This window comes from Balaenoptera physalus (assembly GCF_965194825.1).
Source record: "Balaenoptera physalus genome assembly, chromosome: 13".
NCBI lineage: Eukaryota > Metazoa > Chordata > Mammalia > Artiodactyla > Balaenopteridae > Balaenoptera > Balaenoptera physalus.
The window spans coordinates 6,179,954-6,192,076 of NC_138892.1; the positions used below are offsets into that span (position 1 = coordinate 6,179,954).

The 12,123-nt window shown below is 58.0% G+C and overlaps 1 protein-coding gene across 2 annotated transcripts in view; it reads left to right on the plus strand.

The window, feature by feature from the left end:
• Nucleotides 1-12,123, plus strand: part of SCUBE1 (signal peptide, CUB domain and EGF like domain containing 1) — a 134,008-nt gene that overhangs the window by 35,439 nt on the left and 86,446 nt on the right. For both annotated transcript variants that reach the window (XM_082420538.1, XM_082420539.1), the window contains exon 4: nt 10,968-11,102. In XM_082420538.1, the coding sequence (XP_082276664.1) occupies nt 10,968-11,102 (135 nt within the window). The remainder of the gene's footprint in view (nt 1-10,967; nt 11,103-12,123) is intronic.

A 12,123-nucleotide genomic window follows, 5' to 3' on the forward strand; every position in this document is an offset into this window, starting at 1 on the left:
TGTGCATACACACACACACACACACACCCGGCAGGCATCCCATGCCCAAACACACCTCTCCCTGCGCTGGTCCTCGTGCAGTTTAGGGAGAGGCTCCCCTGCCTCTCAGTTTGGCTCCCGATCCCTGGTCTTACCTGGTCTTACCACTTCTCTCCCCCTGGTCGGGCAGCTCCCTGAGGGCAGGCCTTGACCTCATGCTCACTGCCTATTCCCTGCCTTGTTGAGTGAGTGCATGAATGGACAAACACACGTGGCTAATCCCAGTTCTCTCGGGGAAGATGTGGGCATAAGAAAGATGACTTCAGATGAGACGACTGTTCGTGCAGATACGCTCTAAGGCGGGAAATCAGCAAACCGTGTGCAGAGTCACAGGGGTCTAACGGGGAATGATGAGAAGTAAAAAAGCTTGTGGTCTTTGCCCCGGGATTCCACTTCTGGGAATCCATCTGGAGGAAGAATCCCTAAAATAAAAAGGGCTACGGCTACCCAGACGTGTCCCTCACAGGGGAGTTTACTAACAGGGTGGAAGAGAGACAGCGCAGCGAGGTGGGAGGGAGGTCCCTTACGGCCTGGACAGCGGCAGGTGAGAAGGGCGGCCAGGACTGAGCCCCAGCGTGACAAGGGCACTAACTCAGCTTTCAGTGAAGAAGGGTGGGACGGTCACGTACAGAGTGATTTGTTACTAGCAGAAACTCAGCACGTGAAAAAAGGCCGAAATAAAATAGATGCTCATGATTGGGGTTGTGGCTAGAGTGTAAATTTGTTGATCTTTTTTCTTCCGCTGTTTTTCAAAATTCCTTGTAAATTCAAATTTTGGAATAATAAAAGTCTTATTGGACAAGTGATAGGGACCCATGCTGAGTTCTCGAGGGTAGGAATGCTATGAAAAGGTCCTGCCACAACCTGGGCTGGAAAGGGGCGGGGTAGGGTGGGGCTAGCCACGGGGAGGCACACGGGGTCCTTCCGGGGCTTTAGCCAAGCCCGGTGCTGCCTTTTCCACGAAGCTCCCTGGTGCCCATGTCACCCTCCACCTCTGCCCTCTTCCAGCCCCTCTGCCTGCTACTTTCTTAAACGTGTCAACTCTATTGGCATAAAATCATTTCGCAGTCTTGTTGTGGCTGCGTGACCCACCCAGTGCCTGGCAATGAGGGGCTGCTGAGCGTGGGACGGAAGAGGCCGCCTCGCAGACAGCCAAGTGAAGGAGCCATGGCAGGCTGGGGCGGGAGCCCTCCCATTCACAGAGAACTCCCAGAGCCACTAGTGGAGGCCCCTGGCGGGAAGGAGGACAGGAACAGGCTTCCAGGAAGCACCCACAGTAGCCTGATAAGTGGAAAGGCCCAGGTTTTATACTCAACAGCTTTGGAAGGTGGAAGGTTTAATTGGGAAGATTTGATGCTTGAAGGTATTCAGAATTCCAGGCAGTACCAGTGGTGAGAAATTTATGCTGGAAGCAAGGCATTTGACCTGGCCAGAGTCAGGCGTGGTGGGCCAGCCAGAGGACCTGTGTCCATCAGGGCGGCATGGGGAGCTCCTGGGCCCATCCTGATTCTGTGGCGTTCTTCCCAAGGCAGTGGGACCCCCCTGCCTGCCCCATCCACAGGCCCGCGGAGGTAATCACAGCCAGCTGGGCCTGTTTCGTTTCTGAGGATGTTGACTGAGAACCCTGTCAGAGCATTTCCCCTTCTTTTCTCAGAGCTTCTGGCTTTGGTTCCAGGGTTTGGTTGGTTGATTGGCTTTTGTCCCCTTCCCTCTTTCCAGTCCTCCATTCTTATCCCCATCAAAAGAAATTTCTAAAAACTCCAGCGCCTCCCGTAGATGTCCAACCAGGATCACGTTCACAGCTGCACTGTGAGGGCCCGAGGCCGGGCGGACAGAAGCGTCCAGTTCCCATGCTGGCTCTGTCACCGCGCATTGGTGACCGGGGACAGGCCGCTCACTGCTTGGCGCTCCTGGTTATAACACCGCTGCTACTGCCCCGGGCTGAGGCCAAATGGGACACTGTAACGAGAGTGCCTGCACAGAGCAGGGGCTCCAGGAGCGGGGCTTCCCTTCCGTCTCCTGCAGCCTCCTCTCCTGCCCATGCTAGAGAGATTAAAGGAAGAGCTGGTCCTGCCATAGGTGGCATAGACAAAGGGCAATGAAGTGTCATTCAGCAGGGCATTCCGCTGTCTTCAAACCCCTACCCCCTCCACCCGCTCCTGAAGCACTACCCAGTCAGAACGGCTTTTCTTCAGCTGAAGACTTTGGTCCTCATACTGGTGAAAGCACCCACAAAGCAGGAAGACACTTTGGGCTGTGCTGACCTACCAAGAGCCCCACGTGGCTCCGTTCGTTCACTGAGCACCAAAGCTCACGGGCTGGCAGCGTTTGAGGGCATCTGCTCCCGCTCCATCCTGATCCCGCCACAAGCTGCCCACAGGCGGGGCTGTGCTCTCCGCCACGATGGGGCTTCACTGCCGGGCGAGGCTGAGGCAGGCAGGCACCTGAGCACAGCTCTTCTCCCACCAGCCCTCACTCTGCGCCCCGAGGACCCACCAGCCAGCACTCACTCCCGTCACTCACCTAGAGCTGCCTCACTGGGCAGCCCCTCCAGGGCCACACAGCCCATCCCTGATGGGACAGGCCTGCAGCCAGGGCCTCGGGGCCAGAGCTGCCTCTCCCAACCAGTTCTCAGTCAGTCGCTCGGTCCGCAGACGTGGGTCGTGTGCCCCGTGCACTGTTTAACGCCCTGAGATGCAGCCTCACGCAAGATGCCCCTGTTCTCAAAGACTCTGTATCCTCCGGGCAGACAGAGGAACAAGCACAGAGCAGACACCAGTGCGTGGGCGTACCGGATGACGACCAGGGCTTTTGGCTGAAGCGACTGTGGGTTGGGCTGCCGTTTGCTGAGGTGGAGAAGGCTGAGGGTGGGACCGGGCTGTGCTTTGTTCTCCTCCGTTTTTTGTTGTGGGAGGTGGAGTTAGGAGTTCGCCATGGGCCGTGTTCGGTTTGTCCTGCCTGTTGGACATCCAGGTACATACAGGCGCTGATCTCTGAGTCTGGAGGATGGTGGAGCAGGCAGGCCTAGAGGTTTGGGCAGTGTTGGCACGTTAAGTGGCTGGAAAAGCCATGGGACAGGGTGACATCTTCCAGGAACGGAGCCCAAGAGGAGCCCAGGCCTTATGGATGCGGCCCCCATAGGTGCACTGACCTCCTGGGGCCTGGTGCCGCCCAAGGCTCCTTTAAAGGAGGGATTGTCCATGAAATCGGAAAAAGTGATCCGATAAGGGTCTAGTATCGAGGATTATATATCTTATATAGAACTCTTACAACTCAACAGTAAAAAGGGAAACAACCCAGTTTAAAAGTGGGCAGAAGATTTGAATAGGCATCTCTCCACTGTTAAGCAGCTGATAGGCCTGTTCCCCCAAGAAGGGCGACTCAGGCGGTGAGCAGGCCAGAACCTACGTCAGGAGGGAGCAATTCCAGGAGCTGAGGCTGCTCCGCTGGGAGACCGGAAGGCCGAGGCAAGACTGACCTGCTATATAAATAAATAAACAAAATAAAATTCAAAAAAAAGACTGAGCGCTCCCTTCGGATGCGCTTTGTTGTCGGTTTTCCAACTTGGGGGGGACTTTGCCATCCCCCAGAGGGTGTTCCCTCCTGTGACCCCTGGAGCACTTGTTCTGGCTTTGTTCAACAGTTGTTAACGTGTATTGGTGGCCTGTGTGAGCCAGACACTGTGCTAAGTGCTTTACCTCCATTATTTTCTTAATTCCCCAAACAACTCCAGATACTATTATCCCTGTTTTATAGAGAAGGAAACCAAGGCCCAAAATGGTTGAGCACCATGCCGAAGGTCACACAGCAAGTTACTTACTGAATCTTGTACCCCAGCTGGTGTGACCTGGGGGCCAAGAACCAGGACCCATAGGTAGTGGTCACAGGGGGACACCATGTAGATTATTATAAGGTGGAGCGGTCATCAGCTGGAGTTAGGCGGCAAACTCCTGGTCCTTAGATGTTCACTGCTGCTCAGCCATCACTGGGAGACCACAGGCAGCAGCTGGGATTGAAGGTGAGGCCCAGATGAGGGACGCAGTGACCAGACCCTGAAGGCCAACAGCCTCAACAGAGCTCTGGCCTGCCCTGGGCTGGCTCCTTGGGCCTGGGTGTGAGCAGTGGGCTTGCTGGTCTGGAAAGCTGACCCCACCAGTCATGTGCCTCATCTCCCAGCGCTGAGCTTGGACTCAGGCCCAACCCAAGGGGCTCGGCGTCAGAGCAGGGCTACAACGGGAGACCCTGTGTCTCCCACACAGAGCCGACCTGCTGGGGAGCCAGGAGCCCCAGAGAAGGCCCCAGCTGATGCCCAGACCAAGAGGTAGGCGGGTCCCAGGAGACTCAAGTCACACCTCCTGCCTGCTGTGCCAGCACCTCTGACAGCTCGGGGAGTGTCCTGGATCTGGCAGAACCCAGGCCCCAAAGCTCTAAGACCCATGTGTATTTTACCCGAAATCTAATCCATCTGGTTCTCATTTATTTACACTTAACTCATCAAATGCAATTTTGCAAGAGCCGCTCGATAGCCAAGAGGACTTTCTGCCTAAGCCTCCCTTCTGAAAGGAGCCTCAGAAGGGGGAGGGCTGGGGCCTCAGCCCTCGGGGACCAGGAGGGCGTTCTCAGGGTTGGAGGTTGAGTTTGGTTTCTGAGATGGGCCAGTGCCTCTGCCTCTGTTCCCGGACCCTTGTTGGGAGCTGGGGTGCTGGGGCCGGGCACAGGGCCTGACACACAGTAGGCTCTTGGCAGCCAGGAGAACATGGGTGGGGTTCAGGCAGAACATAGAGTCTCTGTTTCAAATTGTGAGGCGTTCATGGGAAGCACAAAGCAACCAAAGCTGGATCCAGAAGTAATTTTTAGTTATTATAAATAGCTGCAAACCTGGATTCTGGGTCCAAAATAGGACAGACAGTCAGCTATTAATAAAAACAAACACCGGCACCTTGGGCCAAGAAGCAAACCTCCTGGGCAAACCACAGGCCTGCCTGCAGAGGACTTTCAGAAGCAGGTCAACCTGCAGCCCGTTGGTGCCAGCTCTGGAATGCCTTCTTGCTGGAAAACAACCGCGTCCGTCACCACACACGGGCCCATCCCAGATAGGACCCTTCAGCAGCTGGCGGGAGTGGAGGCGGCCTTCTCCCCGTGAGTGGTGGGCACACTGAACCGAAGTGGGCAGAAATCACAGCTGAGGTCTGTCTCTCCCGACCCCGGCGCCCAGACCTGTGCTCATGCAGGGCAGAGTGAGGCGGGGGGCACCTGACCCCACACCCCTTGTTTGGACTTGATCTTTGGTGCCGGGGTGCTGTGTCTCGTTCCGACTAGAGTCGTCACAGTGGGCCCTGGGATTGCGAGGGAGAGACGAGAGGCCGGGCGATCCAGGAGGAGCGTGTGGACGCCTGTAGGGAGAGGCTGAGGCCCAAGGCAAGGCTGTGCCCTGGGAGTAGAGGCAGGACAGACGGGCAGGGCGAAGAGGGAGAGTCACCAGGCTTGGTGACTGCTTGGGTGTGGGGCAAGCCCCTGGAGGGAGGGGGCTTCTCGGGCCAGGGTGGCTGGGAAGGGGGCGGGCAGAGCCAGAGCGAGGGCCCTCTTTGGCCCTCCTGGGCGCCCTTGTCCCCCTCCCTCCCTCCCACCATCCGTGTCCTCACTGTGCACCCGGCGTGGGGCCTCGGGCTGGGGAGCGGCCTCCGAGAAGCCCAGGCCATATGTCTTTACCCCAGACCGCACGGGATGATCTGTTTCAGAGGGTGTCCCCAGCGCCACCAGCTGGGGCCCCCAAGGCAGGGACTGGCTGCCATTCAGCTTCCTCCCCCTGCCAGCACCCTGGCCTGCCACCCACACCCCGACCCAGAAGAGCGGGGGCTCCAGCAGTTCCGGACGCAGCTGAAGACACGTCTGTGGGAGACGTGGGAGGGAGAACGTTCTCCCGGGGAGGCTGCAGGCCGGAACCTTCCCAGAGGGTGACCTGGCTGAACCAGGCAGCCCACGATGAGTTCTGTGCCAGACCCTCACAGCGCTGAAGCCTTTGGGGTCCTTTCTCCACACTCTGTCCTTCAGCTCTTCTGCTGCCCATTAGAAGGGTTTCCCGAGAGGAGCCTCCTAGAGTCCGCCCCAGAACCCGCAGGGCCTCCGCTCCGCTCTGTAGCCAAGTCCCTGTGCCGAGGAGCTCCCTGCCTTCTGGGAACATTCAGCTGTGGTCATAAATAATGACGAAGGACCACGAGCTGCCAGCAGGATTCAGAGGTGGAGCGCTCCCCCGTCCCGTCCCGCTCGGAGCTCGCTCAGGGATCATGGATCGCGGATCAGAAACAGGCTTGGCCTCCACCCGAGGCCTCGGCGGTTGGTGACACTCTGGCTTGTTGTCTTCCCCCAGGGACTGTCCCCTCTGCCAGCAGGACCGGTGGGAACAGGGGCCAGGAGGGCCCAGACAGGGCTGGCTTCGCGAGAGCCCTGGTGGAATCTTCTTGAGGAGGGGTGTGCCGGCCACAAAGCTTCCAAACTCCCCTCCTGCCCCAGTAGTCGCAGGCCCTTCCCCACCTATGCCCCGCTCTGCACCTTCCACGAGACTTTGCTTCCACAACTCTCACTCCTCGCCCTCCAGCCTCAGGTCACAGATCTCTCCACCCTCGGCTCCCATCACTTCCTCCACAAAGCCTCCGGCTCCATGCTCGGCTCCCACACGCCGGCGGCTCGCCGAACAGGGGCTTAACCAGTGGTATTCACTTCGGGGAGTGGAGCACACAGCAGGTGCCCAGTGTCTGCGGAGGGAGTGAGCAAAAGTGCTTCCAGTGGATTTCAAAGGCAAGAAGCACTTCTGTCTGGACAAGGAGGGAGAGGGCGTCCCAGGAAGAGGAGCACATGTGCGCGTGAAGGCATGTGTGATTGACGGGGGGTTTTCAGAGAACAGCGGGTGTCGGTGGGGCAGCCGGAGAGGTGGGCAGGCTATGGAGAGCCGTGAATGAGCCCCTCGGCCTGCCCAGGAGGAACCGCGACGGCGCCCTGCTCCAGGGGACTGGCCTAGTATGGTAGAGCTCCCTGTCACTGGCGTGTGCAGCGCACGTGCGCCCTTCGGTTTATCCTGCTCACTCCTGAGCACACACTCAGCCCAACCCTTTGCTGGGCGCAGGGACGTGCAGGAGACTCTGGGCTGACAACAGCCCAGAGCAGAGACAGGATGGCCAAGCCCGAGGTCCGGGGCAGAGGAAGAAAGTTGTGAACAAAGGTCTGCTTGGTCTGGGAGCCAGGGGTCAGCAAATTCTGCCCGGCACCAGGAAGACTTTGGAGAGGAGGGAGCTCTTGCCCTGGGTTTTAGAGACATGAGCACGTGGGCCGGGGGAGGATTGTAAGCACAGGTGCCCAGGGAACTTACTCTCGCCTCTGCGATTGGGCTCGAAGCATCCTCACTGAGAGAAGCCAAGTCATGGAAGAGTAGAGTAAGGGCTTTGGATCCGGACTCACTGGGCTTCCTATTCCCCCTCCACCGGTCTAGAGCACTGGGCAAGTCTCTTCCCCTCTCATCTTCTCATGTGAGAATCGGCTTGATAAGAATAATGCTCCCTGGGTGGGGCTGTTGTGCAGATGTATTAAGACAGTGCCTGAGCCCCCCAGCCGGGCCCTGGCCAGCAGTGAGGGCTATTGTTTATGATAACGAGGCTGCCAGCCCCACCCAGTCAACGTGGATACTCATGTAGGAGGTGGGGGCTCCCACATAGGGGCCCAGCAGTGCGTGGAGCCGTCAGTTCCCCAGGAGAGAAGGAAGAGGACCGCGTGTATCTCAAGCACTCCAGGAGGGCTTCCTGGAGGACACAGTCTAGGTCCTTCCTGTTGATGAGACCTGGGCACCCGCCACGGGCCAGAGGCCGGGGGCGGAACTCAGGTTGCCCGACTCCCAGGTGTAGGCTCTCTCCTTGCCAGGGGGCACCTCGTATAACAGAATGTGCCAAGTCCGTGGGGACCAAGGAGCAGTGTGCACCGGGCTTGCCCCGGTCAGGAGGGCCAAGGAGCGAATTGTTTCCCACAGCGCCTGCTGGGCCTGCTCCGGGCCTCCAGGGGAACCCAGTCTGTCCTAGGCCGGCGGGCAGGCATCTCAAGGACCCAACGGCTTCCGCTGGTACCATTCAGACCTCACCGTGGGTCCCATTTGGAGGGCTGGGGACACAGGGGTGTGTGGGGTATGAGGCGGGCCTTAGGCCCTTCAGCCAGTCTCTAGGGAAGTTGGTGATGACTGCAGGCTACCCAAAGGAATTCTGAGACTGTGATTTCCTGCCCAGCTTGGGGGAGGCCTGTGTTTAGGCCGCAGTGGAAAAAGGGCACAAAGCGGGCAGCCCCCTCTTCCCTCCTGCTTAATCTTGGGGCTTTATCATTTGGGAGCGGGGTTGGGGGGGGCGGAAAAGAATGTTTACATGGCTTCGCATTTGTTTCAAATTATTCATCAGTGTTGGAGAGTCATTGTTCCCCGCTAGTGTAAACAGCGGCAAGGCTCAGCCACCCTGCCAGCTCACTGAGGCTTTGTAGATGTGTGACGTCAGTGCCCTTTGGTTCCTGGCTTCCAGTGAGGTGACGGGGTGGGCCAGGCCAGATGGGTGGCACCAGGGAGTTCACTGACGATGGGGTGGAAGTAGTGTTTCCACACTATGAATTCAGTATTTGAGGGCCTGTATCTGTTGTTTGTTTTACCAATTGAACCTTTGCGAGGGCTGGGGAAGCCGAGGTACAGAGCAAAGAATCTGAGGGCCATGGGAAGAAGCTCAAAGAGTGTGACTTAAAGGAGGTCTGCACTGAGTCCCAGGAGCAGCTCCCCGTGTTCAAGTCTCATCGTCATGTGTGTGCCGGCACGTGGGCATCGGAGCCTCTGGCGGGTGTTACTGGGACAGAAACGGGGCTGAGCCGGTACGCTGGGACTCTCCTTAGTTACTCATGCAGGCTGGCTCCAGCTTCGTGTTTGCAGATACTTTCAAGGGGACACGCAGCTTGAGTTCGTTTCAGGAGCCGCCGGTTCTGCATCACCTTAGTCCGAACGCACTTGCCGGCGTGGCCAGCTTCGCAGGGGCTCCCAAGGCACACGCTCAGGAGCTGGACAGCGGGTTTGAGTCCTGCCTTTGCTCCAAGCAGCTCTGTGACTTTGCCCAAGTTGCTTCACCTTCTGTGCCCCAGTGTCCTCATCTGTAAAATGGAGTCGGTAACACAACCGATCACTCAGTGTTGCCGCAAGGCCTGAGCGTGTGGGTGGAGTGAGGCCCCGTGCCTGACACGCGACGAGCACTCCTGGACGGTGAGCTTTATGTTGTCATTGACACGACGAACCGGACCCGGTGCCTGCCTCAGAGCTGTTCGTGGGCTAGTGCAGGCGGGGGCAGACCCCCAGAGGCAGACACCGCTCGGGTGTGGAGGGGAGGTGCCCCCAGCAAAGGTGACCCTGGCACTGGGCCTTTAGGGGGCCATCAGTAAGACTCGTCGAGTGTGGAAAGGTCTTCAGAAAACTCCCTCTCTGTCCTTCCCAGCTTCCCCCGGAACCCCCCGTCAGTCTCCTCTCAGCAAGAGCCACCTTTACCGTTTTAGCTCTAATTGTTGGTGGCTTTTATAGTTCAGAGCTCTCCCTCCCTCCTGGCTGCCACACGGCTGACATTTGAGCTTGCGGGAGAATAATGACCTGCCTCGCCGTCAGCCTCAAAGGCAGCAGCGTGGCCTCATGGGTGGGGAAGTGGTCCGTCGTCCCTGAGCCGAAGTAGGACCCAGCTGACATAGCGCCAGCGCTGAGTTCTCCCCGGGTTCAGCGCAGGTCAGTCTGCCTGGGTCTGTACCTTTTCACATCCTTTTGGTGCCAGTACTAAAAGATGGCTGTGTTAAAAAGAACTGTTTAAAAAGTTCAGTGCCAAAGCTAGTGAGTATGTGTGTGTGTGTGTGTGTGTGTGTGTGCACGCCCGTGTGTTGGGGGTCGTGGGATTGGCTCAAAGCAGCCAGTAGCTCACGTTGCCTTTGTGGTTTCATATATTTGCCTATTAAAATGACAATACAGACATGGCACATTAAGGTTTAAGAAGCCGTTCTTTCATTAAACAAGCTGACAGTGTAGGGGGTTATGACTTGGGTAATTGAAACATGCTGTTCTGTTCAAGACCAGAACTTCATAAAGACTCCTTTCAGCCAATAGCACCCTTTGTGCCAGCAGCCTCTGGTCAAAAATGAGTGTCGGCCCTGAGGTCTGTCTCTCCCGGAGAGTGGGAAAGACCGCTCGGCAGCTTTCCGTAGCAGTCTTGGCAGCCAGAGGTCAGGGCCTTTTAAAAACCTCCCCTTCTCGGGGCTCTTGAAATCAATTTTCGAGGCAGAAAGCAGGCTGCCCTGGCCTCCAGCCTCTCCCTTGCTGCAGGGTCTGTGCTGCTGATTGCAAATCTGAGGTGTGATTGAAGAAAGGGGACGGTGGGATTTGGTTGGCGAGGCTCTTCGAGTCGGGGGTAGACTGTGCTAGTTGCAGGTCTTCCTGGAGAGGGAGGGTTAGGTGACATCAGTGAGAGCCCAGGTTTGGGAGGCGGACCACCAGGCTTGAATCCTGCCTCTGTGGGACCTTGGATGAGTAACTTGGCCTCTCTGTACCTCAGTTTACTTGTCTGTAAAATAGGCCCAGACCTAGATGTGATGTATAGGGTTTCTGTGAGCATTAAAGGTGTTAATGCAGGTAAGTTGCTTGGAGTAGTGGTGGCCACACAGGAAAGCCAGGGCCGGCCAGCATTCCAGCCATTGTGAGTGTCTACCTCTGTGGAGTAACTCCATGAAGTACTGTTGGAGGGTACCACCGTGGGGTACCACCAAGCGGTACCTCCGTGGTATCACTCTGCAGCCAGGGGAACTGATGGCATCCGTGTCCTTCCAGGTGACCACGCCTCACTTCCAGCTCCAGGTGTGATCTCTCTTGCCCCCTTCTCTTCCTTCTCTCACAGATGTGGACGAGTGTCAGGACAACAACGGTGGCTGCCAGCAGATCTGTGTCAATGCCATGGGCAGCTACGAGTGTCAGTGCCACAGCGGCTTCTTCCTCAGCGATAACCAGCACACCTGCATCCACCGCTCCAATGGTGAGTACTGGCTCCTACTGCCCAGTCACGCCCCCTCCCCTGTGGAAACAGGTGGCCGCTGGGAACCCCCTCTCCGCATCTTGATTCTCGGGGCCTCAGGGTCAAGGCAGGGAACTTTGGTGGTGGCCCGAATGGCTGTTTTGTGCTTCTGGTGTCGGTTCTGCAGGGACACCTCCCAGCTCCCGCCCTCTGCCCCTACGGCAGGGCTGTCGGTGTTTCTGGTGTTTTTATATGGGGTCGAGATGGGGCCACAGATGGGCAGATGTGTCCAGAGAAGCTACTTTCCGTTCTGGGCTGGGGGCTGGATGTGGCTAGGAAGAGTGGGGCCCCATTCCCGACGGTCCCCTTTCCCTGAGGTGGGGCTCGAGGTCTGACCGGGCCGAGGGCTCGTTTCTCAGTCTCTTGCGTGTTCACTGGTTCACCAGTCAGCAGAGGGTCCTTGTGGTCAGGAGCCGGCTGCTCTCCGAGGCCAGGTGGGATGGCAGGCCGGCTCGGGGCAGTGCAGAGGGTCAGAGGGGGAAGACTCCAGCCAACTGGAGTGCCCGGGGAGCCTGGGCACAGCCCCAGGCTGGGACAGAGCCTGGCCTCCAGCTGAGCCCAGCAAGTGAAGGTCCTTGGTGTCAGGGCGGTGGTGGTCAGTTTGGGCCCAAAGCAGCAGGGCTGTGAAATGGGACAGCCGGCCAGAAGCCGGGACCCACATGGCTTCCAGGCAGAGCGAGCAGCCTTTTGGAAGGCATGGAGGCACATCTTGGTTAAGATAATGGCACGGCCCAGAATCTCAAGGCGGGCTGTGTGCTGCAGCAGAGCGGCTGTGCCCTCCTGCGGCCTGGCTGTGCTGTGCCTTCCAGAGAGCAGATGCAGAAGCAGGACCAGGCAGCCCCATGGTTCCAGCCTCAGCCCCTCGCCGATCGCTGACCCTAGACAAGGAGGAGGTGCTGGAGGGGCCCTGTAGGGCCTCATCTCTGGTCTGTGGCATGGTTCACACTGAAAGGCGGGGAATAAAAGGGCGGGCACTGGGCTC